We start from the raw sequence: 25,355 nt of genomic DNA on the forward strand, positions 1-25,355 counted from the left end.
ATTTATTTTTCTGGCTGCAACGAAGGATGAGAATGCAGGGAAATGTAGATACCAGTCGATATTGGCTACTATATATATACAAATGGTTCCAATTGCTGAAGTGCATATCTCCGACGATGAATCACAAACCCCCGGGCGGGGGGCTTAATCCCGATGCAAAATGAAAAAAGAAAGAAACCCATTGGCTAGATGCATGCATCTCTACTCGAACGAAGTTAGAAAGTACTAACTAGTTCTCCTCAACAATCCAGACGAAAACCCTCACCTCACATTGGCTCTATCTTGACCCGGACATTTTGGCCTGGAGAGTCGGTTCCCTGACCCCATATATGTTAGCCTCGTGAATTCTTGAACCTTCGTTCATCCTCCATTTCACACTAAGGCAAACTCACCTCCGCCTTGCGTTTACCCAATATAGAGTCTGGAGTCCCAGTCCGTCCCGAAGGAGGCCCTCGATGAGCTGGCGTGGATCCATCTTTGGTCACCTCTGCATAGCAACTACCATGGTACACGCGATTCCCAACCTTGATGGCATCTTGCCATATCCAGTCTTGGACATCCTCAGACCATGTCGACTCGAATTTTTCTTGGCAAATGGGACAGGGGGTGTTCCGTAATGTGGCATCGTTAGGAGCGCGTATCCATTGCTTCGGTGGCCCATTCTTTGCGGAACCACCATCACCTCCAGTTGCACCCTCACCAGACGCCTCCGTATCCACGAGACCTTCATCATCGCCTACCTCCCGGGATTTGATCCAATCCTACTTAAGGTTAGTTGAACAAAGTCTCGGACACAACAGATGTAAAGGAGCGAGAGAAAACTTACCCGTTCGTCAACGTACCAGCTGCGGTTCTGGGCCCGTCTGGCGGCCTCCGTCATCCGCTGATTAGTTCGGAAGTGCCAATCTAGGTGACGCGCCTTCTTTTCTTTCCCATCCTCCGTCGCAAAGAACCGACGTCCACAAGTGCCACAACGATTGGGCTTTGATTCGTAAAGAGTAGCTATCAATGCAATTCGTGGTCTGTCGCTCAAGTTAGCGGTGTTGGAATAACAAGAACATCGGCATAGCCTACATTTTGATAGAGGCTGTGTTCATTTGAACATTGATTTGCACATTTGAAGTATCACCTGCTTGGGGCGTCGGCACAGGGGGGGTATACCGCACCTGGCCTGGCACAATGAATGGAAATACCGAGGTGAGGTTTGAGGTTGGCGTAGTGGACGTCGCTGGGGGTGCAGAAGCAGGAGGTAAGAGGCCCCGTGCTCTAAGAGCTGCAATTAGTGGGTTTGAGGGCATAGTGGGCTGCGGCGTCGCACTGCTCGGTGCTTGAGGCATGATGCTCTGAACCCGGGGCGGTGGCGTAGGCTGCTGGCATGCAGCAGTAGTTTTGATGAGCTCAGCAAGTGTCCCTGTGTTCAAAAGCTGCTGGAGAGGCTGGGAGATGGTCTGGACAGGCGGAATTGGCATGGGTGGCGCTGACACAATTGGAATAGCAGAGGAAACAGTTGAAGGAACTGCAATAGAGGACTTTGGAGCTAGCGCAGACACCTGATCGCGCACAAGCTTCAATTGCTCCTGGGTAAGCTCCTGGCGCTGCAGAATACCCTGAAGGTCTAGGAGAGCCTTTAACCGCTGCTGTATGGAAGGGTCGAGAGGATTGTTTGCAAAATCACTTCGGGCAGCTGTGATCAAGGCCTCTATATCCCGATTCAAAGCTGAGAGGTCTATATCCTGTTGCTGCCGTTGTTGCTGTTGCGGCTGTTGCTGAGGCGTTGGGGTTGATCGCGGGTCCGCCTGTTGTGTGTGTTAGATATTTCAGGACAATACTATGGCACCATTGGAGCCGGTGAGCGCTTACTGGCAATCCATGACCGGACCCGTTCCTGTGGTATAGCATAGGTGGCGTCGAATTCGTAGATGGTGGATAACGAGAAGAGTTCTGAGGGGTAGGGTTGTTGTTGCCCCAGCCTGGGGGGGTTCCCACCCGGCCACGAGAAAGAACTTCCTGTTGGCTCCTCGCCTGCTGCTGCTGAAGAGCGGCTGTCCTCGCCTTGATAAGGGCGCTCTCGATGCTGCGAGTGATTTCAGGGGGGAAGACTGGCCTCGTGTCCAGAGAACCGGGGACCGGCTCCTTCCATGTTTTGAGCATCTCGTCCAGTTTCCTGCGAGTTTGCGAGTCGACTAAAGTATATGCGTTCATGAATGTCTGGTACATATTGCGACCCAGGAAAAGCGTGTAGGGCGTCCCTACATTCTTGACAATTGAGTCGACTACATACAAGGCGGGTAACTTCTGGGCCGGCGGTGTCTACAGAAACGAAGATTAGAAGTTCGTCCAGAAAGACTACTGTCGGCAGTGCGCCTTGCCACATACGACCCCAACAAGCGCGAGAATCTGGGAAAGAGTATGCCACCTACTGTTCGGATATGGTTCTCCAGCACTCGGGAGATGGCCATGGCATGCTCAGTATTCTCCTTGGCTATAACCGTTAAATTGCTGATCTGGAACCTGTCATTCGTTGTTAGATCTTCCAATGAGTTCTTGTAATCCTCAGCGACTTCATCAGAGGCCAGTCCTGACGACATGTTGGCAGATATACAGGTGGACGGTGATAACGATGGGGAGTATAAGGGTTTGAAATGAGGGTGTAGGTGAAAACTGAACAATCCAAGAATGTCAATTGGAACACTCAAGGCTAATGATTCTTTTCTTTTCTTTTTCTTTGTAAATTTTTGGGTTTGGTTTGTTTTCTTTCTTTCTTTCTCTCCCTCTTGTTCTCCTTAGATTGGGGAGGCTTCTCTCTCTGATCTTCTTCTTCCCCCCTCTTCTTTTCTTTTCTTTAACAGGACCTTTTCCTTGTTTCTCTTCAGATTTATCGTATATAAGTGTCTTATTCGTCCCTCCTTGGGTTTCTGAGAACGGTCCTCCTGAAAGAGCAAGAGATGGAAAGGAATGTCGGAACTTGTAGAATGCTTGTAGCTATCTTCGTCAGATTTGAGAAAACAACACGAGGATGCAAGACCTCCGCCCAAAACAGGAAAAAGAAAAGAACCCTCGACGATTTCCCAATCCCAAGTCCGTATGCAAGTCTATCTCATACGATACCCCACGCCGACTGACCCTTCCAGTAAGCAACGACCAGCAAAGGACCCTGGGTGGTACGAAGGAGCTGTGGGGGGATTATCTGGATTACCGGGGGGGTTTTCCGACAATATAACCGTTCGGGAAGATTATGCTGCTTAGCAAAACTAGCCGCGGATGGGAATTGAAAATCTCAAGGCGACCCGCGAAAGGGAAAGAAGAGGAACGCAAGGTGAAATTGGAGGTTGAGGGGAGGGGGGAGGGGGTGGAGACAGAAAGGGGAGAGGATCGATGGTAAAGGAAGGCGAAGGTGAAGCCGGGGGTGGAGGAATAGGAGTAAAGGTAGAAGCAGGAGTAGGGGGAAAAGAAAGTGGCTGAAAGGAGATGAATCGGATGAAGTGATTATCGGACTCACTGAAGATTGTTTCAAGGAAAGGGAAAGCGCTAAGTTTCGGCTTGTCCTGTGGCTGCTGAGTCAGCCGTCATCAGATGACGCAGTTGCTGCTTCGACTTGAGGCTGTATCTATGATCAGTCAGTATTGACTACACTATCGAGTATTGTACCCACTGGAGACACCGGTATTCCATTTCAAGGCTTATCGATAACATCAACATGAAGCTCCTATCTGCTCTCTTTTTCGGATGCTTGTCATTGGTTTTCGCCAATCCTATTGTGGTCACATATCCTAAGGACACCCCTTCATCTGTCCTAGAGGACGCGATGAATTCTGTTATCAGTGCTGTATGTTGAGGACCTTAGTTGATCCTGTACAGACTCCCCATACTGATCTTTCCATTCCTAGGGTGGACGAATCACCCATAAGTATCGTAAGTATCCATGGTTCTCCTTTTACGAAAGATGGATTTGTTATACACAAAGTACTAACCCATTCCTTTTCTCAGAGTTAATCAAGTAATTTTTTTTCTTCTTTTTCTGATCTCACTCTCGGCTGCAGCTTCTAATGATCTCTTAGCGGGTTCTCCGCTGACGCGCCCGAATCGGCGGTTCAGCAAATCTCGGTCCAATCTGCGAAGTATAACCCGACAATTGAAAAAGACCTACCGGTTTCCATCCAGTAGTGATCGCAGAGCTGGTGCTCGAAGATGATGTCTCCCTGCGCATTCCAACGGCCCCGTGCTGGTCTCGGAACTAGTCACTAACGCTGGAGCTAAAGGAGCAAGTATGGACCGGGCCTTTAACGAATAATGGCTTTGGATTGATTGTAACGTCCAGGGAATTGTAGCGTCGGTGTTCAGTTTTCAGATATCCTAATAGCGTTTCAAATTGTTGCCGTTGCTTTGCGTGTCATTATTGATACTCGTATAAGTCATGATCCTATCTATCATGATGGGGTTTTCCTGCCTCTCCAGGGTCCCTATTGTTAGGAGAGAAAGGCGGTGGGAGGAAAGAGAAAGGAATTATGAATATGAATATTAAAATTGATCTTATTCTGTACAATTTTCTTAACAACTGCAGTGGTAAATTCCTAGTGTGAAAGGGAGTTGGAAAAGTAGTTACGTAGTTGCAGACCTCCGAGCCCCCGCGGATTACTACGTAAATAAATCTGTTTATGCGCGTAGCGTGGATCACACTTAGAATCCCCCGAAAGCTGTGCAAGAGCCCTTCCAAGGTCTTTGTCGGTATCTCATCGACCAATTCGCCCCTCTTGGCTTCAGAAGGATGCGATTCTACGTGCAGACCTATTGCCCATCTCTTTGAATTTCTGCTGTTTGTTCCCCTGAATCATCTTTTCCTCAACACAGCGTCTTAACCCAACATGGCTTCCGAACACACGGTCACACAGGCACTGTTGGAGTGGATCAACAGTTTCGCCCTTGGGAAAACTATTCGAACGACCGATGAATTGACGGATGGGGCTATAATTTGGGAGATCTTACAGGACATCGATCCCCAATATTTTCTCGATGAACTCCCGCAGCGCGACCCGTCAGACCACTGGTTGACCAAACTCCAGAATTTGAAACACATCCTCAAAACACTGGTCAATTATATTCGCCAACAACCCGATGGGATCCCCTCTGGATTGGATCCAGCCCCAAATGTGGAAGTAGTCGCTGAAAAGAACTCGATCAAGGAGACCAATAAGCTCCTGAAGCTCATATTGATCGCCGCTATCCGTTCGCCCAACGCGCCGTCGTACGTGGAGACTCTGCAAACACTGAGCACTCCAACTCAAGAATGCCTGAAAGATATCTTTGAGGAAGCCGAGAATGGCCAGCACGAACCCCTTGATCCCGTGGATGAGATTAAGGAGGATATATCCAAACGGGAGCATCCTGTCGATCTGGAACTGCAATTCGAGGAACGAGTGGGGAAAGTACTGGCGGAGAATGATCGATTAACTCATGAAAAGAAGGAGCTGGAGAAGGCATTGGAGGACCTACATAACCGTCTGGCACGTCTCCAAGAAAATAACGATACCCTGCAGAGCCGTCTTGCGACCACAGAGGATCGGCTAGGAAACCTAAAGTCCGGGAAAGGCGACTTCGGCATCAACACGAAAGCCCTAGAGACTAAGTCCCGCCAGCAGGAAGACATCATCGCATCTCAGGAGGCTCGTCTCGCTGCGACCCAAGATGAAGTTGATAGCCTGCGAATGACGGTAGAATCCTTACGTGTGAAAAACGAACGGTTCCAGAGGTTGCAGGACGACTATGATGAGCTGAAAACAGAAAGAGACCAGCTTGCTCGCAAAGCTAATGCAGCAGAGAAATATCGTTCAAAACTACAAGCCAGCCAGGATTTTGAGAAGGAAAACCAGATGCTCAAGAACCAAATTAAAGACCTCCAGCAGCAGCTAAAAGAATCGGATTCACAGCAGAGGTGGACATCAGAGCGCGATGTAGAACTTGAGGAATATAGGCGGGTTCTACCACGCATTGAGCAGGAATGCAGCGAGATGCAGAGTCTGAAAAAGCAGCTTGAATTCAACAACCATGCTCTGACGGAGCGACTTAGCAGTGCTGAAGAACAACGTGAAAGAGATGATGCTCTGATAAGCGAGCTACGGGAGCGAATCCGGGAACTTGAAGGCTCTCCTGGTAGTCCAGCTCTCACCCCAGGCAGTGAGACGCCGAAGATGCAGGGTACTCTACAAAAGGACTTTGAGGACATTGGTGTTAAGGAGTCCCAATTGTTAGGAAACCCCCCACCTTATCCTCCCGGCGTGAGCTGACTCTGCGTAATAGGAAATCTGAAAACGATGAGCTTAAGAAAGAGATCGACCTATTGAAAGGCTCGTCAACAACTGTAGGCTATACCGTAGAAGCAGAATGCTAAGGATGCTAGAGACAAATTTGACTGATAATGAGTTCCAGGCCAGTTCCCAGCATGAAAGATTCTCTGATGCTTTTATCGAGACTCTGCAGAGTGCACGAGAGAACTCTACTCAGGGGTATGGCGACCCTGATCCCCCAGCTACTAGCGCTAACATGTTTTCCAGTGACGAGTATTGGAAGCTATATGATCAGTACACCTCGGTGCTCAAGAAACTTGCAGAAGTACAGGATTCTTTTGACAAGACCGGCAGAGCGCTTGCCGATGCGCGAGCAGCCAGTGAGTGGACACTTAAATCTTCGACAAGTTTCATTGGAATTTTGCTTACCTTCCGATAGTTCTACTTGCAAACAAGGAGAAGCTTGACATGATTAACGAGATTAAAGAGAACAATTCGGCGGAGTTAGCCAAGCTGCGGGGCGAATCGGAGGGAGACAATCAAAAGATACATACTCTCCAAGTTGAACTTGACGCCAGCCTGACATTGGTTAGGGAAACATGTGCTGAACGAGATGAGCTGCGGACAATGCTTGATAACAGACAGGCCACGATTGCTGAGAGTCGCGTGGAGGATCAGGAGACAATGGAGGAAATGAAAAAGCTGCTAGCAGAGATCGCGGCACAAGACAGTGGTGATGCCTCTGAGGCTTCCCAAAAGTCGGGCGTGGAACTCACAAAACAAGTGGTTGAGCTGATTGAGCGGAACCTAGAGAGGCTGGCACAACGCGCTGAGGTTGGTGAAAGCAAATGCTCATGTCCTCATGATATCATGAATGCACACCGAAAACTGACACAGAAATATAACTTGCAGTACATTCATGACCAAAACGAACACATTAAGTTCCTCCAGGAGCGACTTAAACACTTTGAAGAAGACGCGGGTGACAGCATACCAAAGGAGCGTGAGGTAAGCCTACAGCACTACCTCTTTAGTCTGCGCCTTAATACTGCTTCATGATTTCTTTTTTTCATGGACGCTTCCTCCTTTCTTCCTCCTTTTACTTTACTCACTCACCATAATCTACACAGATCGAACTTCAGAAAATCATTGATGCTCAGACGCGAGAGCTCGCCCTTATGAGCTCCGCCTGGTATGAAATGCAGAGTCGTCTACAGAACAATAATGTTCCTGTATCGAGGTATCGTCACGGATCGAATCTAGCCGATGCTCAGAAGGGGTGGTTAGCGAGACAACGGAGCTTAGTCGCTGGTCGATAGAATGACCGGTATATCCTAAGTGGAACACAGGCTTTCATGAACAGGTTTTACGTTCTCTTTCCATTCTTCTCTTTATGTCCATTTCCCTGTCTTTCCCCCCTTTCCATTTATATATGCCACCCCACCCCCTAGATTGCATTGTCGTCACACTTCACCTTATTCACATCTTATTACTAGCATTCGCAAAGGCGGCATACTCCCAGTCTTTTGACTTAGATGACAATAGAGCATACATCTACTTTATGTATCTTCAAGGCTATGTTCGCATTTCATTGTCACAATATCGGAGGGGTTAAGTCCTCTATACATAACTCACAAGTATATATATGAAGATGCGATAATGGAAATTTTCAAATAATTTCCGCAAACATAATGTACAGGTGAAGTGAAGACATGATATCATGTTTAGGCATATGCTTACATTACAAGGGAATCTACACCCATTGCCGGGGATGTCTCAGTACATCCATTAATTCCTTCTCACGCTCCTTGTTCTCGCCCATGTTCTCTTCCTCTGCAGAAGACTCGGTCCGAGTTCCTGACACCGGATCCATGTAAGCCCAACTCGCAGTACGAGGAAGACTCATCAAAATACTTTCAATCCGAGCGTTAGGAGTACGCAGACCAAAGCTGGTGCCGCGGTCATAAACGAGATTGAATTCCACGTAGCGCCCACGTCGAAGTTGTTGCCATTCTTTCTGAGCAGGTGTAAACGGCATATCCTTTCGGCGTTCAATAATAGGAACATAGGACGGAAGGAAAGAAGCGAGTCCGTCAGAGACGAACGAGAATAAAGTCTCCTGAGGATTCTGTGATGAGGTCGCAGATGATTCTAAAAAGCTCGCATCGAGATCATCAAAGAAGATACCACCAACACCACGAGTCTCCCGGCGATGAGGAAGGTAGAAATACTTATCACACCAGGACTTGAACCTAGGGTAATATGTTGCATCATGCCTATCGCAGGCATCTTTGATGGTTTGGTGAAAATGCTTGACGTCTTCAGGGAACAGGTAGCAAGGGGTTAGGTCCGTACCACCGCCAAACCACCAATTCTTATCTCCATTGATTGGATCTTTAGGGTCTGATGTCTCGAAGTAGCGGTAGTTCAGATGGACTGTCGGTGCCATGGGATTGTGGGGGTGCAAGACTAGAGAAAGGCCCGCAGCGAAAAACTCCAACGAATTCACGTCTGCGCCAACAAATGACTTGTGGTCGGCCCTCATTTTTTCAATAGCAGCCCGAGGCAGTTCACCATACACAATCGATACATTGACACCAGCTTTCTCGAAAACATTTCCATCTTGGAGTACGCAGGATATGCCGCCTCCGCCATTGGGACGCGTCCAGGTGTCAGTTTTGAATTGTGTGCCATCAATCCTGCTTAACTCATCCACAATTTTCTTTTGATGCTCTTTAATCAATTTTTCCATTCGTAAACGCATGGGGGAGGTTTCGCTAATTGTCGCCTGTTTCTTTAAAGTTTCATCGAGCTCCACGATTGACGGAGAGTCGAGTTCGGTCACTTCACCTGTCATCTGTATCCTAAGTTAGACCTACTATTTAGCTTTGAAAGATGTACTTACCATGGAATATACTAAAGCAGCGATAAATGGGACGCCTATGGCCAGCCGCAAGTATGGCCTCCACACAGTAAACGGTTTTGGTTCCCGGTGTTGCTGTTCTGATGAGTACCTGCGAAATGCACCCTGAAAGCTGCGAGAAGTGCGACTAGTCCGCGATGAGAAATGGCAGAGTGACCTCCGAAGAGGCATGTATGACTGGGACAAAGCCATGGTTATAACGAAATTCAGAATTGGCTGATCTGTGGAAGGATCAGGTGGTGTCGGAACGGTATCAGTGGGCGCACGCGTTCCTCAATGGCTCCACCTAACTCAAGGATGTAGTAGCTCAACTCTTAGGTTACTTTGCCTAGGCTAGAGCTATATGGGACCACCTGGCCGGATAGACGCAATTTGCACTGTTTGCCACAGCCGTCCGTTTCTGCTTATTTAGATGATGCTGAATAAGCTGTTTGTATTGTTTGCACATGGTGGATTGGATATCAGGAATAATAAAGTTGGGACTGTTGAGTCAAACTCCAGAGAAATATAAGTCACAGTAAGAGTCAGAAGAGAATAGGTATGTATACTTACACCTTGAGTATGACTGTGATAAAAACTGCCGATTACAGGAACAGAGTCTAGTCTAGTCGCTGATCATGTGGAGGCTGACACCCACAACTATTAGCTATTCATTCAATGTAGAGTACGAAGTACTACTCCATAGTACTTTGTGGACCTAAGGGTAGCATGGGGATTATTGGCCATGTGATATCCATTACATGGAATATATTACGTGTGGTTGCAGCCTTGGCCTCCATAAAGTTGACATCTTAAGTCCTCTGAACAATATCCCCGATGATCTTTAATGAATGAATGACAAGAGGCACATGACAGTGACTCACGTGTAGGGCCGCTCACCGCCTCCACCCCATGATCCGCTCTTGCCTGGAGGCCTTATCAGCCGTGGAACTACATGACGCGGGGCTTGCTCTCCCTTTTGTCATCATCATCTTCTCCCTCCTACTTACTACTGCTCACCTCTTTGCATCGCTCTGCACCTCACACCATCTCTATTTATCTTGTTGATCTTCCTAGTATTCATATTGTTACTCTAGACTAGTTGTATTCATTGACTGATTTGATTTATCGATATGCGCTCCAAGTTTAAGGACGAGCACCCCTTCGAGAAGCGCAAGGCAGAAGCCGAGCGTATCCGTCAGAAATACGCAGATCGCATTCCTGTACGCATGTCCCCATCCAAATATGTTTATCATGGAGATAACACTCCCCTCTATGGTTTCTCTTCCCCTAAGGAGTGAAATGTCTGTTCACCGCTTCTTCGGTGTGCTAACTCGAGCTTTACTCCTAGGTAATCTGTGAAAAGGTCGAGAAATCAGACATCGCCACCATCGACAAGAAGAAGTATCTAGTTCCCGCAGACCTCACCGTCGGACAGTTCGTCTATGTTATTCGCAAGCGCATCAAGCTGTCTCCCGAGAAGGCTATCTTCATCTTCGTCGACGAGGTACTACCACCAACGGCTGCACTCATGAGCAGTATCTACGAAGAACACAAGGATGAAGATGGCTTTCTGTACATCACGTATGTTTTATCCCTCAACGACTTCACGTCGGCCAATATTGACATGATATCCAGATATTCGGGGGAGAACACCTTCGGCGATCTTTAAGCCCTGACTGGCCGCTCTTTCAAGCTATGTAACTGTCCCAACGTCAGTATGTGTTTTTCTTGGAGCCGGACGTGTGACCAGCCACTCCGGAATGAGCCAAACGAGCTGGTTCGGCCTTGCGGTGATACTTTCATGAGTGTAGGCGTTATATTAGGTGTTCCGTATTCTCTTCATGATCCCTATTGGCAAAGACTTTCCGGCTATTATGGTTTGAATGCAATTACTTTTTATGTGATCTTTTCGTGATGATACGTTTGACAAGCAGTGATGGGGATTCCCTCCATCTTCATGTCGTGTTATGCCAAGTAGCATGCTTCTTTAAATTCTGAGCTAGTCTGCTGATCGCAGCAGCTAAGTAGTAACGATTTCTTGGTGACATTATTGCGAATTCTACAGATACTCGTCAAATCAAAAGCTAGTAAACTTCCTGTAACTACATGTACAGTATATCCCGTTACATAACGCAGTTTAGACATAGAATTACCTAATCCACTGCTCCGGTATGAATGCCGGTGGTCATATCCTATCTAGGACTAGCGCTGGTTACCACCCGAAACCCTTTAGCAAAGTCCGAGTCGGCGCAAAACCAGGCGATGGCTATCTTCTCATCTCGTTCCTGGAGCTCTTTGATTTTGCCCCCTCCTTCCTACCTTTTCCGGCCCTTTCTTTTCTTTACCTGCACTGCTTCCGTTGTGTTTCTGTCACTTATCTGTGGTGTCCTAATTGCTTTATACCGACCTCTTCGCTTTGAAATCCAAAGAAAATTTTAATCCGCATAGACTACGTTTGTCCACCACCTGATAAGAAACAGTATATTAAAAAAAGATGTCTCCCGCCATTGTTCAGGCAGGTGCTGGGTCTGCCTCCAAAGATGTGAAAAGGGAATCCGCGACTGCTCGACTTCTGGGTTCGGGTAAGCTTGTGTTCTTGAGCTCTTGAAATGTTCAGTTGCTAAGGTACTCTGTAAGGAACTGCTGGAATTGCGGAGCTCTTGGTGTTTCATCCTGTACGGCCTAACCTCCAATTATTCTATTCCCCAATGGACTTTGGGTTGCTGGGTTCATGCTAATACAATATAAAGGTTGATACGACTGCGAAGCGATTGATGAGCAATCAGACCCGGGTAAGTGCCGATTTTTATTCCCCTACGGAGGAAAAAAACTTGTCTTTCGCATATGACTGACTGTATCCGGAATCAGATCACGTCTATCGAGCGTATGAACGAGGTCGTTTTCAAAGAATATGCCAACGCCTCCGTTGGCCGCAAGTTCACCTCCCTTTTCCCTGGCCTTGGTTATGCTGCTGGCTATAAGGTGTGTGGAATAGGAAAGGCATAGACGCGTCACTTTTGGCTGACAGACATCTTGAGGTTATGCAACGAATTTACAAGTACGGTGGCCAGCCTTTTGCAAGAGACTACCTTGCTAAGCATTACGGTGCTGAATTTGATAATGCGTTCGGAAAGGGGACTGGCAAGGCCATCATGCACGCTACTGCCGGAAGGTCAGTTTTACCCATAGAAAATTCTAACCAAAATTTGACGTTGCTAACATTGCAATTAGTTTAATTGGTATTGGTGAAATCGTCCTCCTGCCTTTGGACGTCCTGAAGATTAAGCGTCAGACAAACCCCGAGGCCTTCCGTGGTCGTGGTCTTTTCAAGATTATCTCCGATGAAGGCATGGGACTTTATCGCGGGGCTGGCTGGACTGCCGCTCGCAATGCACCTGGATCCTTCGCAGTATGCTCATCACCAGCAACCACATGATTGGCTATGATTGCAAATGCTAATCTACAATACAGCTGTTTGGCGGCTCTGCCTTCGCTAAGGAGTATATTTACAGTCTGAAGGACTACAACTCGGCTTCTTGGTCTCAGAACTTCGTGGCTTCAGTCTGTGGTGCCAGCGCCTCTTTGATCGTGTCGGCTCCCCTGGATGTGATCAAGACCCGTATCCAGAACCGCAACTTCGAGAACCCGGAGTCCGGATTCCGCATCGTGTCGAACATGCTTAAGAACGAGGGCGCTACCAGCTTCTTCAAGGGCTTGACACCCAAGCTGCTAATGACCGGGCCCAAGCTTGTTTTCAGCTTCTGGCTGGCTCAGACGTTGATCCCCGCGTTTGGTCAGGTCGTATAAAAGAGAACACCACGAGATGTCACATAATAGCAGGCTTTGATTTCCTTTCCCCTTCGTGCGGCTATCAGTACCATAATAGAACATACTGTTAGGCCATTTGTATTTGATAGACTCTTTCCTCTCGTTTCCTTTCCTCTATTTTTTAATGCTATTTAAAGCCATTGGGTTATGGGGAAGGCTCCTGGTCAAATATATGAACTCCACTTTATTGATCCCTTGCCATATTAATATAGGTCAAGTCGAGTACAAATGCGACTTCTGGATCACAAAACGACTAGCACCGTATTAGTCGAGCTTTCCTTTGATTGTTTTTATATCTTGAGTAAGCTGGCTGGAGCCCCCCTTGGCCATAGATGGTGTCCGTATCACGTGATTACACTCAACTCAACTTCGTGATATCGCGACTTCGAACCTCCCATTCCACCCATTATCTTTCTTGATCCGACAAACTGAAATATATACTGTCTATCGGGAGCCTAACCTGTGATGCCGGTCTATCTAATATCCAGGTACGTTGCGTATACATTGTTGTCAGGATATAATTCACACCATTCATGGCCGGATGTCTTCTCTTTCGAAATTGTGCGAGATCAACCTTCTAATGCTGCCACCTTGGCCGAATGAACAGGGTCGGAGATCCCATTTTCGCCCTTACAATCGGTGTCTCTGCTGCCTTTCTCAGAATCCGTCGGGAGCAGTGTGAGAAATTTCCTGAACGGACTCAGGAAATCGGTTATGGGGAGGTTTTGCAGCTGGGTGGAAGAAGGTTACGGAGATGGTGGGCAGGGGACTTTGAGAGATTATGAACAATGGGAAGATGATGTTATTCTTGGCGCTTGAGAGTGATGAGACTCGCAGTACTATAGTAATGTGTGGATTGGAGTATGGAGTCCTTTTCATGTTTTTCGTCATGAATTTCCCCCCTAAGGCTCGGTTATATACTTTGCGAGTAAACCACCGCTTCAAGTACTATAATGGGACCGCTTTAAGTCGCAGGCGGTGAAGACCTGACGAACGTGGTTTCAATCACTACACTCGGTTGTGGATGACGGAATCAAGCAATACGATGAGCTGGATTGTTTACGGGCCAGGGGATATAATGAATACTATCTTTAAATCTAAAGAAATTGTAGGGTTACTTTAAATATAGTATAGTCATATTAATTTTAGTCTAAAATATCGGGAGGGTTTTGGATGTCAAGATATATATAGTTTTAGATATTATAACTTTTACTAAGTTAATGCAGTTAACCTAACTAGTTATTATTACTAGATAGCTAGCTATTCAACTTTTAAAGCCATATATCCATTGGTGGTGCTATTTAGGAAACCCTGAAAGTATTTTGTGTATGTGATTCCCATACATAGGTACTTCATCACTTAGGTGGTCTGCTCGTTTAGGTGACAGGGTCGGTTACATTAAATTAAACCGATAATATGAAGAAAACCAGACTTGATTGTTCGCAAGGAACTTTTTCCCTCCCAAGTTCTGCAGATCATCATGCGTCAAAAACAAACTCGGATCTATGCAGTTATGCACAAAATTTAAAAAAAGGAAATCCCATAAATTCGTTAAAAAAAGGAAACACCAGAGTATTAAAAGACAAAGCCATTAGAATTGATCGCCTATTCAGCAGACATTTAGTCAAGCTCCTCAGGCTTCTCCTCGACCTCGTCAGCAGTGCGAGTAGAGCCACCGGGGGCAGCGCCAGGAGCACCACCGGCAGCACCACCATAGGCAGCGGAGATGATGGGGTTGGCAACACTAGGCCACAGTTAGCATCAAAATAAGAGAAAAATGCCGGAAAGATTCATATCACATACCTTTCGAGGTCCTTCTGCTGAGATTCGTACTCCTCCTTGGTGGCAGTCTGGTTGTTGTCGAGCCAGCTGATAATCTCATCAACCTTGGAGGTGACCTTCTCTTTATCAGAGTCAGAGATGGTGAGCTTGCCCTCATTAATGGTGTTCTTGAGGGAATAGGCGTAGGACTCGAGGCCATTCTTGGCCTGGATACGAGAAGCTTCAGCCTCATCCTCAGCCTTGAACTTCTCGGCGTCGGCAAGCATGCGCTCAATGTCCTCCTTGGAGAGACGACCCTTGTCGTTAGTGATGGTAATCTTGTTGGTCTTTCCAGTACCCTTCTCGATGGCAGAAACGTTCATAATACCGTTGGCATCGAGATCGAAGGTGACCTCGATCTGAGGAACACCACGGGGAGCAGGGGGGATGCCAGTAAGCTCGAATTTGCCGAGCAGGTTGTTGTCCTTGGTACGAGCACGCTCACCCTCGAAGACCTGGATCAGCACACCGGGCTGGTTGTCGGAGTAGGTGGAGAAGGTCTCAGACTTCTTGGTAGGAATGGTGGTGTTACGCTTAATGAGGGCAGTCATGACACCACCAGCGGTCTCGATACCGAGGGACAGAGGGGCAACGTCGAGGAGCAGGATCTCGTTGGTGGACTTGGATGAAGTATCACCGGACAGGATGGCAGCCTGGACGGCAGCACCGTAGGCAACGGCCTCGTCGGGGTTAATGGACTTGTTGGGGTCCTTGTTGAAGAAGTCGGAGACGAGGCGCTGGATCTTGGGGATACGGGTAGAACCACCGACCAGGACGATCTCGTGGACAGAGGACTTATCGATCTTAGCATCACGGAGCACACGCTCGACGGGCTCCATGGTGCCACGGAAGAGATCCTGGCACAGTTCCTCGAAACGAGCACGGGTGATGGAGGTGTAGAAGTCAATACCCTCGAAGAGAGAGTCGATCTCAATGGAAGTCTGGGCAGCAGAAGAGAGAGTACGCTTGGCACGCTCGCAGGCAGTGCGGAGACGACGAAGGGCACGGGCGTTGGTGGTGAGATCTATTGTATCCAAGTTAGCATTTGCTTCTCTCAAGGTGCACTCTTTTGTTTGTAAGGTATTCAACTATCCTCTTGATGCAGCATGATAGGGTAAAATAAGAGAGAAGTGAGGGAAGAATTGAGAGGCTCACCTTTTTTATTTTTTCTTTTGAAGTCTGCAACGAAATGGTTGACGAGGCGGTTATCAAAGTCCTCACCACCAAGGTGAGTATCACCAGCGGTGGCCTTGACCTCGAAGATACCTTCCTCGATGGTAAGGAGGGAAACATCGAAAGTACCACCACCCAAGTCGAAGATCAGGACGTTGCGCTCGCCCTCAGTCTTCTTGTCGAGACCATAGGCAATAGCGGCGGCAGTAGGCTCGTTGATGATACGGAGGACGTTCAGGCCGGCAATGAGACCAGCATCCTTGGTAGCCTGACGCTGAGAGTCGTTGAAGTAAGCGGGGACAGTGATGACGGCGTTGTTGACAGTGCCACCAAGGTAGGCCTCAGCGGTCTCACGCATCTTGGTCAGGACCATAGAAGAAACTTCCTCAGGAGTGAACTGTTTCTCCTCGCCCTTGAACTCAACCTGGATGATGGGCTTGCCACCCTTGTCGACAACCTTGAAGGGCCAGTGCTTCATATCAGACTGAACCTCAGCGTCGGCGAAACGACGACCGATCAAACGCTTAGCATCGAAAACGGTGTTGTGAGGGTTCATGGCGACTTGGTTCTTGGCGGCATCACCGATGAGACGCTCGGTATCGGTGAAAGCCACAAAGGAAGGAGTGGTACGGTTACCCTGGTCATTGGCAATAATCTCAATGCGGTCATCACGGAACACACCCACGCAAGAGTAGGTGGTACCCAAATCAATACCGACAGCGGGGGCCATTGTGAAGATTGTAAGAGGGGTAATTCGTCAAGGGGATGAGAGAAGGAAAAATTCGTGACGGAGAAAAGGGGGAATCAAATCAATGGTAATGTACAGAGCAGGTATGAGAATAAGAAAGATAGTGAGAAGAAATTTAATGTGTGAGAAAAGGAGGGGGAGGGCAAAGGTTGTGCGAGCGCTACAGTTGATATAGTGGTGGGCGGTGAGTTACTGCTCCAGCGAAACTTCTAGCAAGTCATAGCTTCGACGGCCATCCATGGGCTTCGATGGTTTTCGCCCACACTGGTTGGGCGAGGAATTTGATCAGTGCTTTCCTTCGAGAATTCACCAGTGGGGTTCTCGCCATTTCCATAGCCTTGGGAAGAGTGATTCTACTCCCTACTTACTAGCATATTCATGATGGTTCTACTACCTACTAATAGTCCGTATCCCTAGGGTAGTAGATCTTGAAGTGAATTGGATCTTCTCTTCCCCGTCTTTTTTTTCTCTTCCCTTCTTCTTTTGTATTTGAGTGATCACTATGGTAACTATCATTTATTCTTTCTCTTTTACTTTTTTTTAATCCCTTTTTTTTTCTGGTGGGGTTACTTTTGTAGATGACGTAAGAGCTCAACACTGGCTTGTTCTTTGTTTTTATTTTCCTTCTTTCCCTTTCCCTCTCTTCTTTTTGTTTTCTTTTTTTTTTTTATCATGAGAAAGAACTCTTCATACAAGAGCTGTCTGCTTTGTACACTATTCAATAGCTAGACTACCACCTAGGTAGATTATCCTCCCACCGTTAGTCATTATGACTTGTTTCTTAGGATTCTATGGATTAATTACTCTGTGGAGTAATCCATATGGGTTCACTCGTTCCTTGTAACGCCATGTGCAGGATATTCCCACTGCAATACATCATTTTAATCGGAAGGTTTCGCATGAAGTCATCGCTCACCGAATGCGGCCATCAAAAGGCTGACTAATCTTTCGACGGGTCTGGATCTCCAAAAAGCTTTTGGACTTATACAATGGTACACATGTACTGGTATATAGCCTTGTGAAGTCTCCTATATACGTTGTAGAGATTTTGATCTTAAATAAACACCTTGGAATGCTCCTAATGTGCCTAATGAGGCTCCGCGACCAACTTCACGCTCCTTGACTCTATCCCCAATTCAGAATCCTACAGTTCGGCTGGTCAACAGCCTACTTGCTGACCCTCGTTGCTCATGAAGTACGTGATCCAGACGTATTTCTGCTGATGATAACTACTAATATGGAGTACTACGTACTATGCCTCCGTAACGTAATCGGTAAGCGAGCGACGCATGTAAGCCAGCGACGCAGCTCTGTATTCCATACAAATCGACCCTTTTTGACACTTGAATATCTCAGCAACCAGAGACAGCAGAGACAGAATGTTTGATATATAATGTAATGTAGATCAAGCAAGGTTAACGCTAATCATTTTAATGCTTTTTCCTTTTATCCTTATTCTATAAATCAAAAAGATCAAAAATACAGTTGTAATATAATATATTCAATACCGAAAAAAATATTACTTATATAAAATTCTCTGTTTTATATGTTACAGATTAGATACTATTATATACCCTGTTTAAATTTTATATTATTATAACGTTTGGTTGCTGAGATACTCAAGTGTTAAAAAGAGTAGATTTGTATGGAATATAGAGCTGCGTCGCTGGCTTACATGCGTCGCTCGCTTACCGATTACGTTATCTCGTAACGTATCCCGTAAGCGAGTCGGCCACCTGCGTATCCCATATAAAATGGCAACTTTTATAATCACAATATCTCAACAACAAGCTGTAGGAGTAATATGATATCCGAAATCAATATACATATATTGGCTATATAAATACATTATGTATTTTTAAAAAAATTTTAAAAATCCTTTTCAAGAATCTAAACGCTATGGTCTATAAATTACGAAAAATACATTGTAATTTATATTACCTATTGAATACAATATCTCCTCTGTCTAGCATATATGTCTATAATGGTTTATTAGTTTAAATATTAGATTTCAGATAGCTATACTCTTTAGTTGTCGAGATATTGTGATTATAAAAGTTGCCATTTTATATGGGATACGCAGGTGGCCGACTCGCTTACGGGGTACGTTATGCTAATCTATTCTTACTAACTATTACGCATCTATATGGCTTTCTTGATACGAACGTGGATGAGAAGACAAATTGACTTGGATACGTATTTGATACCTGAATCTCATTGCATATCCACTTCCCTTCAACTTAGGATAGCCTACGGAGTATAATCTCAGGTTCAACTCCGGCAAGGGAGCGTACAAATTTAGTAGCTTGTTTATTGTGACATACCCAGAAGGGAAAAGACCGTCACGGGAGTAGCGCCGCTGATCTCCAGGCATTGTAGCCAATCAGCGGTCGCTGGCCCTAAGTGGGTTAAGGTGACTCTCTCCCCTTGCGACTCTAGAGCGCGTTGCGTTTCTCTCGTACAAATCTTTGCTCTAAATATTTAAAGCTCGCCTCATTTTCTTCCTTCCCTGTCTTAGCAGTTTATCTTCTTCCTCCGGGATTCCATTATAAACCCCCCCCCTCCAGTCTTATTCCAACCCATTCCATTAGCCTCTGTGAGCGAACAAAATTGCACTCTCCACCATGGGTGATAACAACCAAGTCACCACCCTGAGCAATGAACCCGCTGCCAGCGATAAGGGGAAGGGCAAGGCTGCACAGGATCCTACCGTTATGGATGTGAGCATGGATGAAGGTGAAAGTGATGAGAGTGAAAATGAAGACATTGTAAGTTTACGAGGCTTGCGACACCTAAATCGGGAGACATGGAAGTTGACTGTAATTTTTCTTTCCTAGATGGAAGGTAAAGCTTGAAATCCCCATTTCCTCCCCGCTCAAGGCCTAGTCCACTTTGCCTACATTAGCTTTCAAGAAACCGCTGTCCCATTTAAACGTTAACCCTCCCCTGCAGAAGAAGATGAGGAGGATGGCGACAACCTCGAGCCAATCTCTGCCGACAACATCATTGATGGTGGGCGACGGACTCGCGGAAAGTCCATCGACTTCCAGAAGGCCGCGGAAAAGCTGAAGGATGATGAGGGTGACGATGACGAAGATGATGAAGACTTTGCGCCTGATGACAATGACGACAGCATGCGCGACTGAACTAGATCATGATATGGTTCATAAAACATCTTGGGAATGGAGGTTAGTGATTGGCGCAGGTTCATTGTTTTTTGTTTCTTGATTCAGATACTTGTCATGTCAACCATGTTCTTTTGTCCGCCTCCCTCGTTCGTTCGTTCTTTTTTTTTTAAAGAAAAAGGAAAAGAGAGGAGGCGAAGTGGGAGAAAAAAGAAAAAGGAAGAAAGCAAAAAAACCGCCGCCCTTGGCGGGACTGGGCGTAACAAACATTCGATAATTACTGCTATCTCTGCGATAACCCTTTTCTGATCTGAATCAATTGCTTGGCCGCTTGGCCCTACTCTAGCAATTTCAATTTCCCATTAGCTACTACAATCCTAATAATATACTACTATGTACTCTTGGTAAAGTGATATTGCGTGGGTTCTCCGCTAAGGAAGACTTGAGCTTCATATAAATACCGCAATCATATACTTCTCAACGCTACTCTATCCCACCAGTCGAATACTACGGTGGATACATTCGATTGAAATAGGTTAAAGATACCCAATATACGGGAATGCATCCTTGGTACTCAGCAGAGTTAACATCCTATACCTGTTATATCTGGAAGAAGTAGTCAGAAGGCACCTTTCCAGAATAGGGAAAGCTATTCCGTTTACGGTAACCCGCCGTCACCCCCGTTCGGACCCAGGAAAAAGTGCGGTCTTTATATGGAGTACTTGTCCTGAGATTCTATTGATTGCCGCAACCAGACCGCAGGTCGCTTCGGAGCATTAAGCCACGGGATAGAGGCTTCAATTACAAAAGTTCTGCTGACATTGTTCTACGCGATGCCTGTGAACTAGCATCTGGCAAATAATCAATTTATGGTACAGCTTCCTTGAATTTCCGTAAAAGAGTCGAACCTACTTATCGTCAGCTATGGCTTCACGGTATATTGATCCCAAACTGCCCTCGGTTTCCTTGGCTAATGGTTTCCCTGCATAAAACCTCAGGTTTCCACGCTCGAACCTTCACCAGCGTGATCCGCGTGCATCATCCTCCCTCTTCGATTCATATGGTGGCGATTCCCGACCCGCCAGTAAGTCTCCTGGCCGAGTGGGTGGATATGGTTATGGAGGATACCCCAGTGATGTGTCCGTAAATGGGGGTTCGGTAGTCGGAGGGGGCTATAGAACTGCGACGCCAAATGCGAAGTAGGCCCCAGCAACGAACTATTGATCCTGCCCGTGCAGAGTGCTAATGCCGAAACAGGGGCCACTACTCCGATGCCGTTCTGTCCCATCTTGAGTCGCAGAATGACGCCGAGGTAGAGGGCATCAGTGCAAAAGTCAAGATGTTAAAAGATGTACGCTCTCTGTTCCCCTCAGCAGAATGGTTGTGTACGTATGGGTGCTGATGTTGAGACTAGCTTACACTTGCTATTGGCGAAGAAATCCGGGATACTTCGACTATAACGGAACTTAATGATTCCTTTGATAATACTCGTCTTCGTATACGTGGAAACATGAATCGCATGCTGCGGATGGCGGAACGGACTGGCGTCGGCTGGCGTGTATGGCTGGCTTTCTTCCTGGCTGTTTTCCTTCTCTTCGCTTATGTGTGGATGACCTGATTAGTCTGGGTATAACTCTACTAGGTCGACTAGTACCCTGTTACTCTAGTACTTTCTTTGAGTCACGCTCTTCCCTTCCCGACATGAGCCACAAAAGCATCCGAGCCCAACTATCTGCTAATATCCTCGCTGATAATTTGATGACTAACAAACGAGCATGGCCTCTGGATTTTATCTATTTTTTTTTTGTCGACCCTTTCATTGCGGCCTTTGATGATGTGCGACTGTCAGATATTTCGACATTCCATTCGAACTGTCCCTTCACGCTCAGTCTCCTGTAATATCTCTTGTACTGAGGCCACCGCCAACCCCTATTTGTTGCCTTTATGATGATGATGCATGGGTGGAGTTGTGGCTGATATGTCTGGTCTAGTCTGACGATTCCTTTCTAATGTACTACCTTGTGTAAATAATGGCTGATCCAATGACTAATATTCGAAGAGTACCATTTCAACTGTTTTCATCCTCTTTACATTTGATAACCGTCCTTTTACCCCGAGGATTATACATACAGTAATAACAGAATATAAAATGCATGTGCGCTATAGTATTAAAGTCTTCATATATTTAGTCTGACCAAGCGAGTGAGTGATCTACACGTCACACTGCAAGTCCTTGATTAGGTGCACATGATTCGTCAAATTCACATAAGGATCAGTCCAAACGAGACAAGGGTAAAGAGACAGCCGATATACATAAAACAAATAGTCAATTCTGAACATATACGAGAGACTCTGGGGAACTGTCCACACTGACAACATAGAAAAGCGAGTCTATCGTGTAGTCTATCAATAGAAAGCCGAACCAAGACACCAGAGACTCCAAAGGCGTTCCTGTGTTGATTACCAAACCTCCACCCTGGGACCCATACATGCAGACAGTGCGCCATACAACCCTGAAAGATAATCCAAATAATTTGGTTTAGTCGAAACTATCCCTAGGCCCTCCAGCTCGCCGTCTAGGGAACCTGTTGAAAAAGCTTCGTCGACTCCCCTGACTAGTTACAGATGCACGTAGATCATCTTCATCAATCATCATGCTGCTCGTATCGAAGGCATCTCCGCCACCACTCCAACGCTGGAGGAACCGACGTTGGGCCTCTGTCTCTCGAGTCCGAACCGGTGCTGGCGGCAGACCACGACTGCTAGTTGTACTAGCTCGGAGATTTTGTGTAAATGGATCATGGGAAAAACTGGCTTCATCCTCTTCGTCATATTCAGCATCTGTATCGGTATGTTGCCATTCATCTTCTTGTACGGATTGGTGCTCTGCAGCCTCAGGAATATCATCGTCCAGATCATGGCCCATGACTTGCTCACTCATGTCCTCTATTTCATCGTCCATGTCATCAGCACTGGGAATGTCATCATCCAGATTTGGCTGATCATCAAAATCATTATCGGTTTCTTCCCCGAATGCCTCGTCATCACCATCGGGGAACGCTTCAGGAATATCATCATCCAGGTCCCGTTCCATGTATCCCTCCTCATCAACATCGCCATCCTCTTCCAAACCTTCCTCCCCTTCCTCCACTAGGCCCTCTGCATCTGCGTCGGGAATATCATCGTCCAAATCCCTTTCCATGCCTGTGTTATCTTGCCCATCGCTAGTCTGTGCACCGAACTCGTCCACCCCATCAGTCCCGGCTTCGGCCGCGGCCGCGGCCGCGGCCATCTCAGCAGCAGCAGCAGCTAGCGCTTCCTCCCTCTCCGCCTCTTCCTCTTTCATCCCGAGCATGGTCTTAGCGCATCCTGCAGGTTTGATCCACGAGTAACCAAATGAGGCGATGTTGTTTTTGCGGGCACGGAGCGCACGTTCTTCGAGGAGCAATGAGGATAAAGTATTTCCGGAGGCGGCAGAGGCGTTCAAGGCACGTCCGTTCGTAATATTGTTACCACTGCGGCGGGGGTTTCCTTGCGTTTCTCCATGTGTTTGATGGTGTTGGGATGAGGAACGGTAGGGCTGGGAGACTCCGAACCAGAGTTCATGAGACTAAGTGCATACAGAGTGTTAACAATGCCTTCTGTCGTCTTCAAGGTTAGGCAGGGTTTCCTTGCAAGGGCATCACATACATCGCGGGGTGTGATGAGCGGAAGGGAGAGCATCACGCGCGGTCACAGCTTGATCAGATTGGAAGACAACAGAGACAGTATAACAACTGAGTTTAGAGATCCGTTGTTGTTATCCAACTTAGAAACTTAGATCATCTCAGCCAACTTGCAATTGCAACCTGGGTCTAAAGCATGAAGCTCGTAGTAGATATCAGAGCTAATCCCTGCCCGCGCTATTTTTCGAGAACCACCTTGGCCTATTTTGCTCAAATCAGATGGACCCAAAACTCAAGCCATGCAAATTAAAGATAAAAGAAATAAGATTCATAAAGGTGGGGAAAAATCAGGTGCCAACTTAAAATTGTTTATGGTAACTCACAACTAATCTGCAAGTGGGGAGGTAGAAGTCGCGACAATACTAGTAATCAGAGGAGTTCCAAAAAAAAGATTTAAACTCCGCGGCAACGCGGCAAGTCTACTGGTAGATCATAATTTACATAAAATGTCTTGGTTCACATAGGAAAGTCCAACCTGAAGTAGATATCTTGTTGGTTTAGAGTACCGCTTGCTTCTGTATGGTATCTCCTCTTCGTGCGTTACCTTTGACAATATGCAATGCATACATTCTTCGCTTGAAATCTTCGAACTTATACAATAAGATGTATGTACTAATTAATGTATGGTGTTTACTACCTTTGGTTATATAATGTACATACTGTCACCATCAAATCACGATTGGCAGAAAACTCGGTTGACCAGAGCATCCCCAAGCATCATAGTCATAACTGGGGTCTCGTAGCATGATCTACACGCGAGTACGGAGTTCCAAGGAATGATTTTATCGATGCTTCAGAGACTAGAGTAGAGCGGTTCCTCAAACCTGATAGGCAGTGGGGCTTGATACGGAGGCACCCAGAGAACAATGCCAATGCGAACGTTGCCTTTAATGCGTATCAAAAAAAATTGTAAATAGCCACGATACTCCAAGCGTGCCGACATTCTAGAGACATAGTCAGAGCTACAAGTCACAATGGCAACTACAAAAGCAAGCAGTAGCGATCCCGAGGGCCTGTGGGGAAAGAGTCACTCTCTTTCTCTCTCTCTCTGCTTTTTCTTTTAATCCCCTCCCGAATATTGAGCATTCCGTCAAGGATTTCCATGGGAGAAGAACATAGCGAGATACTACCTCACACCATGTTAAGCAAGTCACAGAATCAGACCATAACGGTGTCATCCCTCATGCGAAACTTTATGTAGGGTAATACATAAAGTAGCCAGGTACTGAAGGGAATCAGGCAATATACTTTGCGCTCGATTTCAACTGGAGGTCTCTATACTCATTACCGACGCAAGGCGCAAGAATCCTAGACAAGTTATAGCGTCGCTTCAACGAGAAAGTACGCCGCAATAGCGGTACGGAGTACTCCGTACTCCGTCCTGCACTAAGTAACTTGTCGTTTAGACTCTTAAGGAAAAAAAAATTAAATCATCTGCAGCACTAAATAAGACATTAGAGTACGGAGTAAGACACCCCTGTGTTCAGCCGTTCCAACAACGTATTCCGCATTCTCCCGAGGGGTTGCAGCCTTCCGCTCTATCGACTGGCCGACGTTCGGTGAACCCAAAGCGGACAAGACTGAGCAGGAAGCATCGGGAAAAATCGGTGTCTCTAACTTTGGCATCTCCGCCCGATCATGTGATGCCTGTAATATTGACAGAGGAGCGCAATGATGGAGGTCGGGGGCGGCTTTTCGCGGGTACACAATGTGACAGACTGCAGTTCGTCGAAGATTTTTGCCGACCTA

The 25,355-nt window shown here is 46.6% G+C and overlaps 10 protein-coding genes across 10 annotated transcripts; 6 read left to right on the forward strand and 4 right to left on the reverse strand.

Annotated features, from left to right (window-relative positions):
- Nucleotides 1–207: 207 nt before the first annotated feature.
- On the reverse strand, nucleotides 208–2,588 carry BDW43DRAFT_322832 (putative mRNA cleavage factor complex component Pcf11; the record flags this gene model as incomplete). The annotated part of the gene is made up of 6 exons (XM_032049633.1): nucleotides 208–317; nucleotides 393–761; nucleotides 827–1,022; nucleotides 1,075–1,796; nucleotides 1,861–2,310; nucleotides 2,421–2,588. The coding sequence occupies 6 exons, from the start codon at nucleotides 2,586–2,588 to the stop codon at nucleotides 267–269; spliced, it is 1,956 nt and encodes a 651-aa protein (XP_031895548.1). The 3' UTR covers nucleotides 208–266.
- Nucleotides 2,589–3,622: 1,034 nt separating this feature from the next.
- BDW43DRAFT_290228 (uncharacterized protein) lies at nucleotides 3,623–4,560 on the forward strand. Its single transcript, XM_032043485.1, has 4 exons — nucleotides 3,623–3,826; nucleotides 3,888–3,912; nucleotides 3,988–3,997; nucleotides 4,059–4,560. The coding sequence occupies exons 1-4, from the start codon at nucleotides 3,698–3,700 to the stop codon at nucleotides 4,162–4,164; spliced, it is 270 nt and encodes an 89-aa protein (XP_031895549.1). The 5' UTR covers nucleotides 3,623–3,697; the 3' UTR covers nucleotides 4,165–4,560.
- Nucleotides 4,561–4,862: 302 nt separating this feature from the next.
- On the forward strand, nucleotides 4,863–7,600 carry BDW43DRAFT_315628 (putative microtubule binding protein HOOK3; the record flags this gene model as incomplete). The annotated part of the gene is made up of 6 exons (XM_032048119.1): nucleotides 4,863–6,241; nucleotides 6,295–6,355; nucleotides 6,424–6,661; nucleotides 6,721–7,115; nucleotides 7,194–7,289; nucleotides 7,412–7,600. The coding sequence occupies 6 exons, from the start codon at nucleotides 4,863–4,865 to the stop codon at nucleotides 7,598–7,600; spliced, it is 2,358 nt and encodes a 785-aa protein (XP_031895550.1).
- An 87-nt stretch (nucleotides 7,601–7,687) lies between these two features.
- Nucleotides 7,688–9,745, reverse strand: hem13 (coproporphyrinogen oxidase). The gene is made up of 2 exons (XM_032039249.1): nucleotides 9,187–9,745; nucleotides 7,688–9,138 (listed from the first exon to the last, which is right to left on the reverse strand). Exons 1-2 carry the CDS (start codon nucleotides 9,394–9,396, stop codon nucleotides 8,035–8,037), a joined length of 1,314 nt encoding a protein of 437 aa, XP_031895551.1. The 5' UTR covers nucleotides 9,397–9,745; the 3' UTR covers nucleotides 7,688–8,034.
- A 571-nt stretch (nucleotides 9,746–10,316) lies between these two features.
- BDW43DRAFT_315630 (autophagy-related protein 8) lies at nucleotides 10,317–10,855 on the forward strand (the record flags this gene model as incomplete). Its single annotated transcript, XM_032048120.1, has 3 exons — nucleotides 10,317–10,406; nucleotides 10,535–10,767; nucleotides 10,822–10,855. The coding sequence occupies 3 exons, from the start codon at nucleotides 10,317–10,319 to the stop codon at nucleotides 10,853–10,855; spliced, it is 357 nt and encodes a 118-aa protein (XP_031895552.1).
- A 460-nt stretch (nucleotides 10,856–11,315) lies between these two features.
- On the forward strand, nucleotides 11,316–13,332 carry BDW43DRAFT_210224 (putative mitochondrial GTP/GDP transporter Ggc1). Its single transcript, XM_032039250.1, has 7 exons — nucleotides 11,316–11,768; nucleotides 11,824–11,861; nucleotides 11,937–11,978; nucleotides 12,055–12,168; nucleotides 12,225–12,358; nucleotides 12,418–12,595; nucleotides 12,658–13,332. The coding sequence occupies exons 1-7, from the start codon at nucleotides 11,681–11,683 to the stop codon at nucleotides 12,991–12,993; spliced, it is 930 nt and encodes a 309-aa protein (XP_031895553.1). The 5' UTR covers nucleotides 11,316–11,680; the 3' UTR covers nucleotides 12,994–13,332.
- Nucleotides 13,333–14,269: 937 nt separating this feature from the next.
- On the reverse strand, nucleotides 14,270–16,738 carry hsp70 (molecular chaperone Hsp70; the record flags this gene model as incomplete). Its single annotated transcript, XM_032049634.1, has 3 exons — nucleotides 14,270–14,758; nucleotides 14,818–15,859; nucleotides 15,991–16,738. The coding sequence occupies 3 exons, from the start codon at nucleotides 16,736–16,738 to the stop codon at nucleotides 14,635–14,637; spliced, it is 1,914 nt and encodes a 637-aa protein (XP_031895554.1). The 3' UTR covers nucleotides 14,270–14,634.
- A 2,481-nt stretch (nucleotides 16,739–19,219) lies between these two features.
- On the forward strand, nucleotides 19,220–20,349 carry BDW43DRAFT_290254 (histone H2A.Z-specific chaperone CHZ1). Its single transcript, XM_032043486.1, has 3 exons — nucleotides 19,220–19,524; nucleotides 19,563–19,575; nucleotides 19,715–20,349. The coding sequence occupies exons 1-3, from the start codon at nucleotides 19,381–19,383 to the stop codon at nucleotides 19,900–19,902; spliced, it is 345 nt and encodes a 114-aa protein (XP_031895555.1). The 5' UTR covers nucleotides 19,220–19,380; the 3' UTR covers nucleotides 19,903–20,349.
- Nucleotides 20,350–20,510: 161 nt separating this feature from the next.
- BDW43DRAFT_290257 (SNARE domain- containing protein) lies at nucleotides 20,511–21,962 on the forward strand. Its single transcript, XM_032043487.1, has 4 exons — nucleotides 20,511–20,816; nucleotides 20,880–21,080; nucleotides 21,139–21,232; nucleotides 21,296–21,962. The coding sequence occupies exons 1-4, from the start codon at nucleotides 20,806–20,808 to the stop codon at nucleotides 21,497–21,499; spliced, it is 510 nt and encodes a 169-aa protein (XP_031895556.1). The 5' UTR covers nucleotides 20,511–20,805; the 3' UTR covers nucleotides 21,500–21,962.
- Nucleotides 21,963–22,340: 378 nt separating this feature from the next.
- Nucleotides 22,341–24,065, reverse strand: BDW43DRAFT_210664 (uncharacterized protein). Its single transcript, XM_032039251.1, has 2 exons — nucleotides 23,572–24,065; nucleotides 22,341–23,491 (listed from the first exon to the last, which is right to left on the reverse strand). The coding sequence occupies exons 1-2, from the start codon at nucleotides 23,602–23,604 to the stop codon at nucleotides 22,421–22,423; spliced, it is 1,104 nt and encodes a 367-aa protein (XP_031895557.1). The 5' UTR covers nucleotides 23,605–24,065; the 3' UTR covers nucleotides 22,341–22,420.
- Nucleotides 24,066–25,355: the final 1,290 nt, after the last annotated feature.

The sequence above is a fragment of the Aspergillus alliaceus genome (assembly GCF_009176365.1).
Source record: "Aspergillus alliaceus strain CBS 536.65 unplaced genomic scaffold BDW43scaffold_61, whole genome shotgun sequence".
Lineage (NCBI taxonomy): Eukaryota > Fungi > Ascomycota > Eurotiomycetes > Eurotiales > Aspergillaceae > Aspergillus > Aspergillus alliaceus.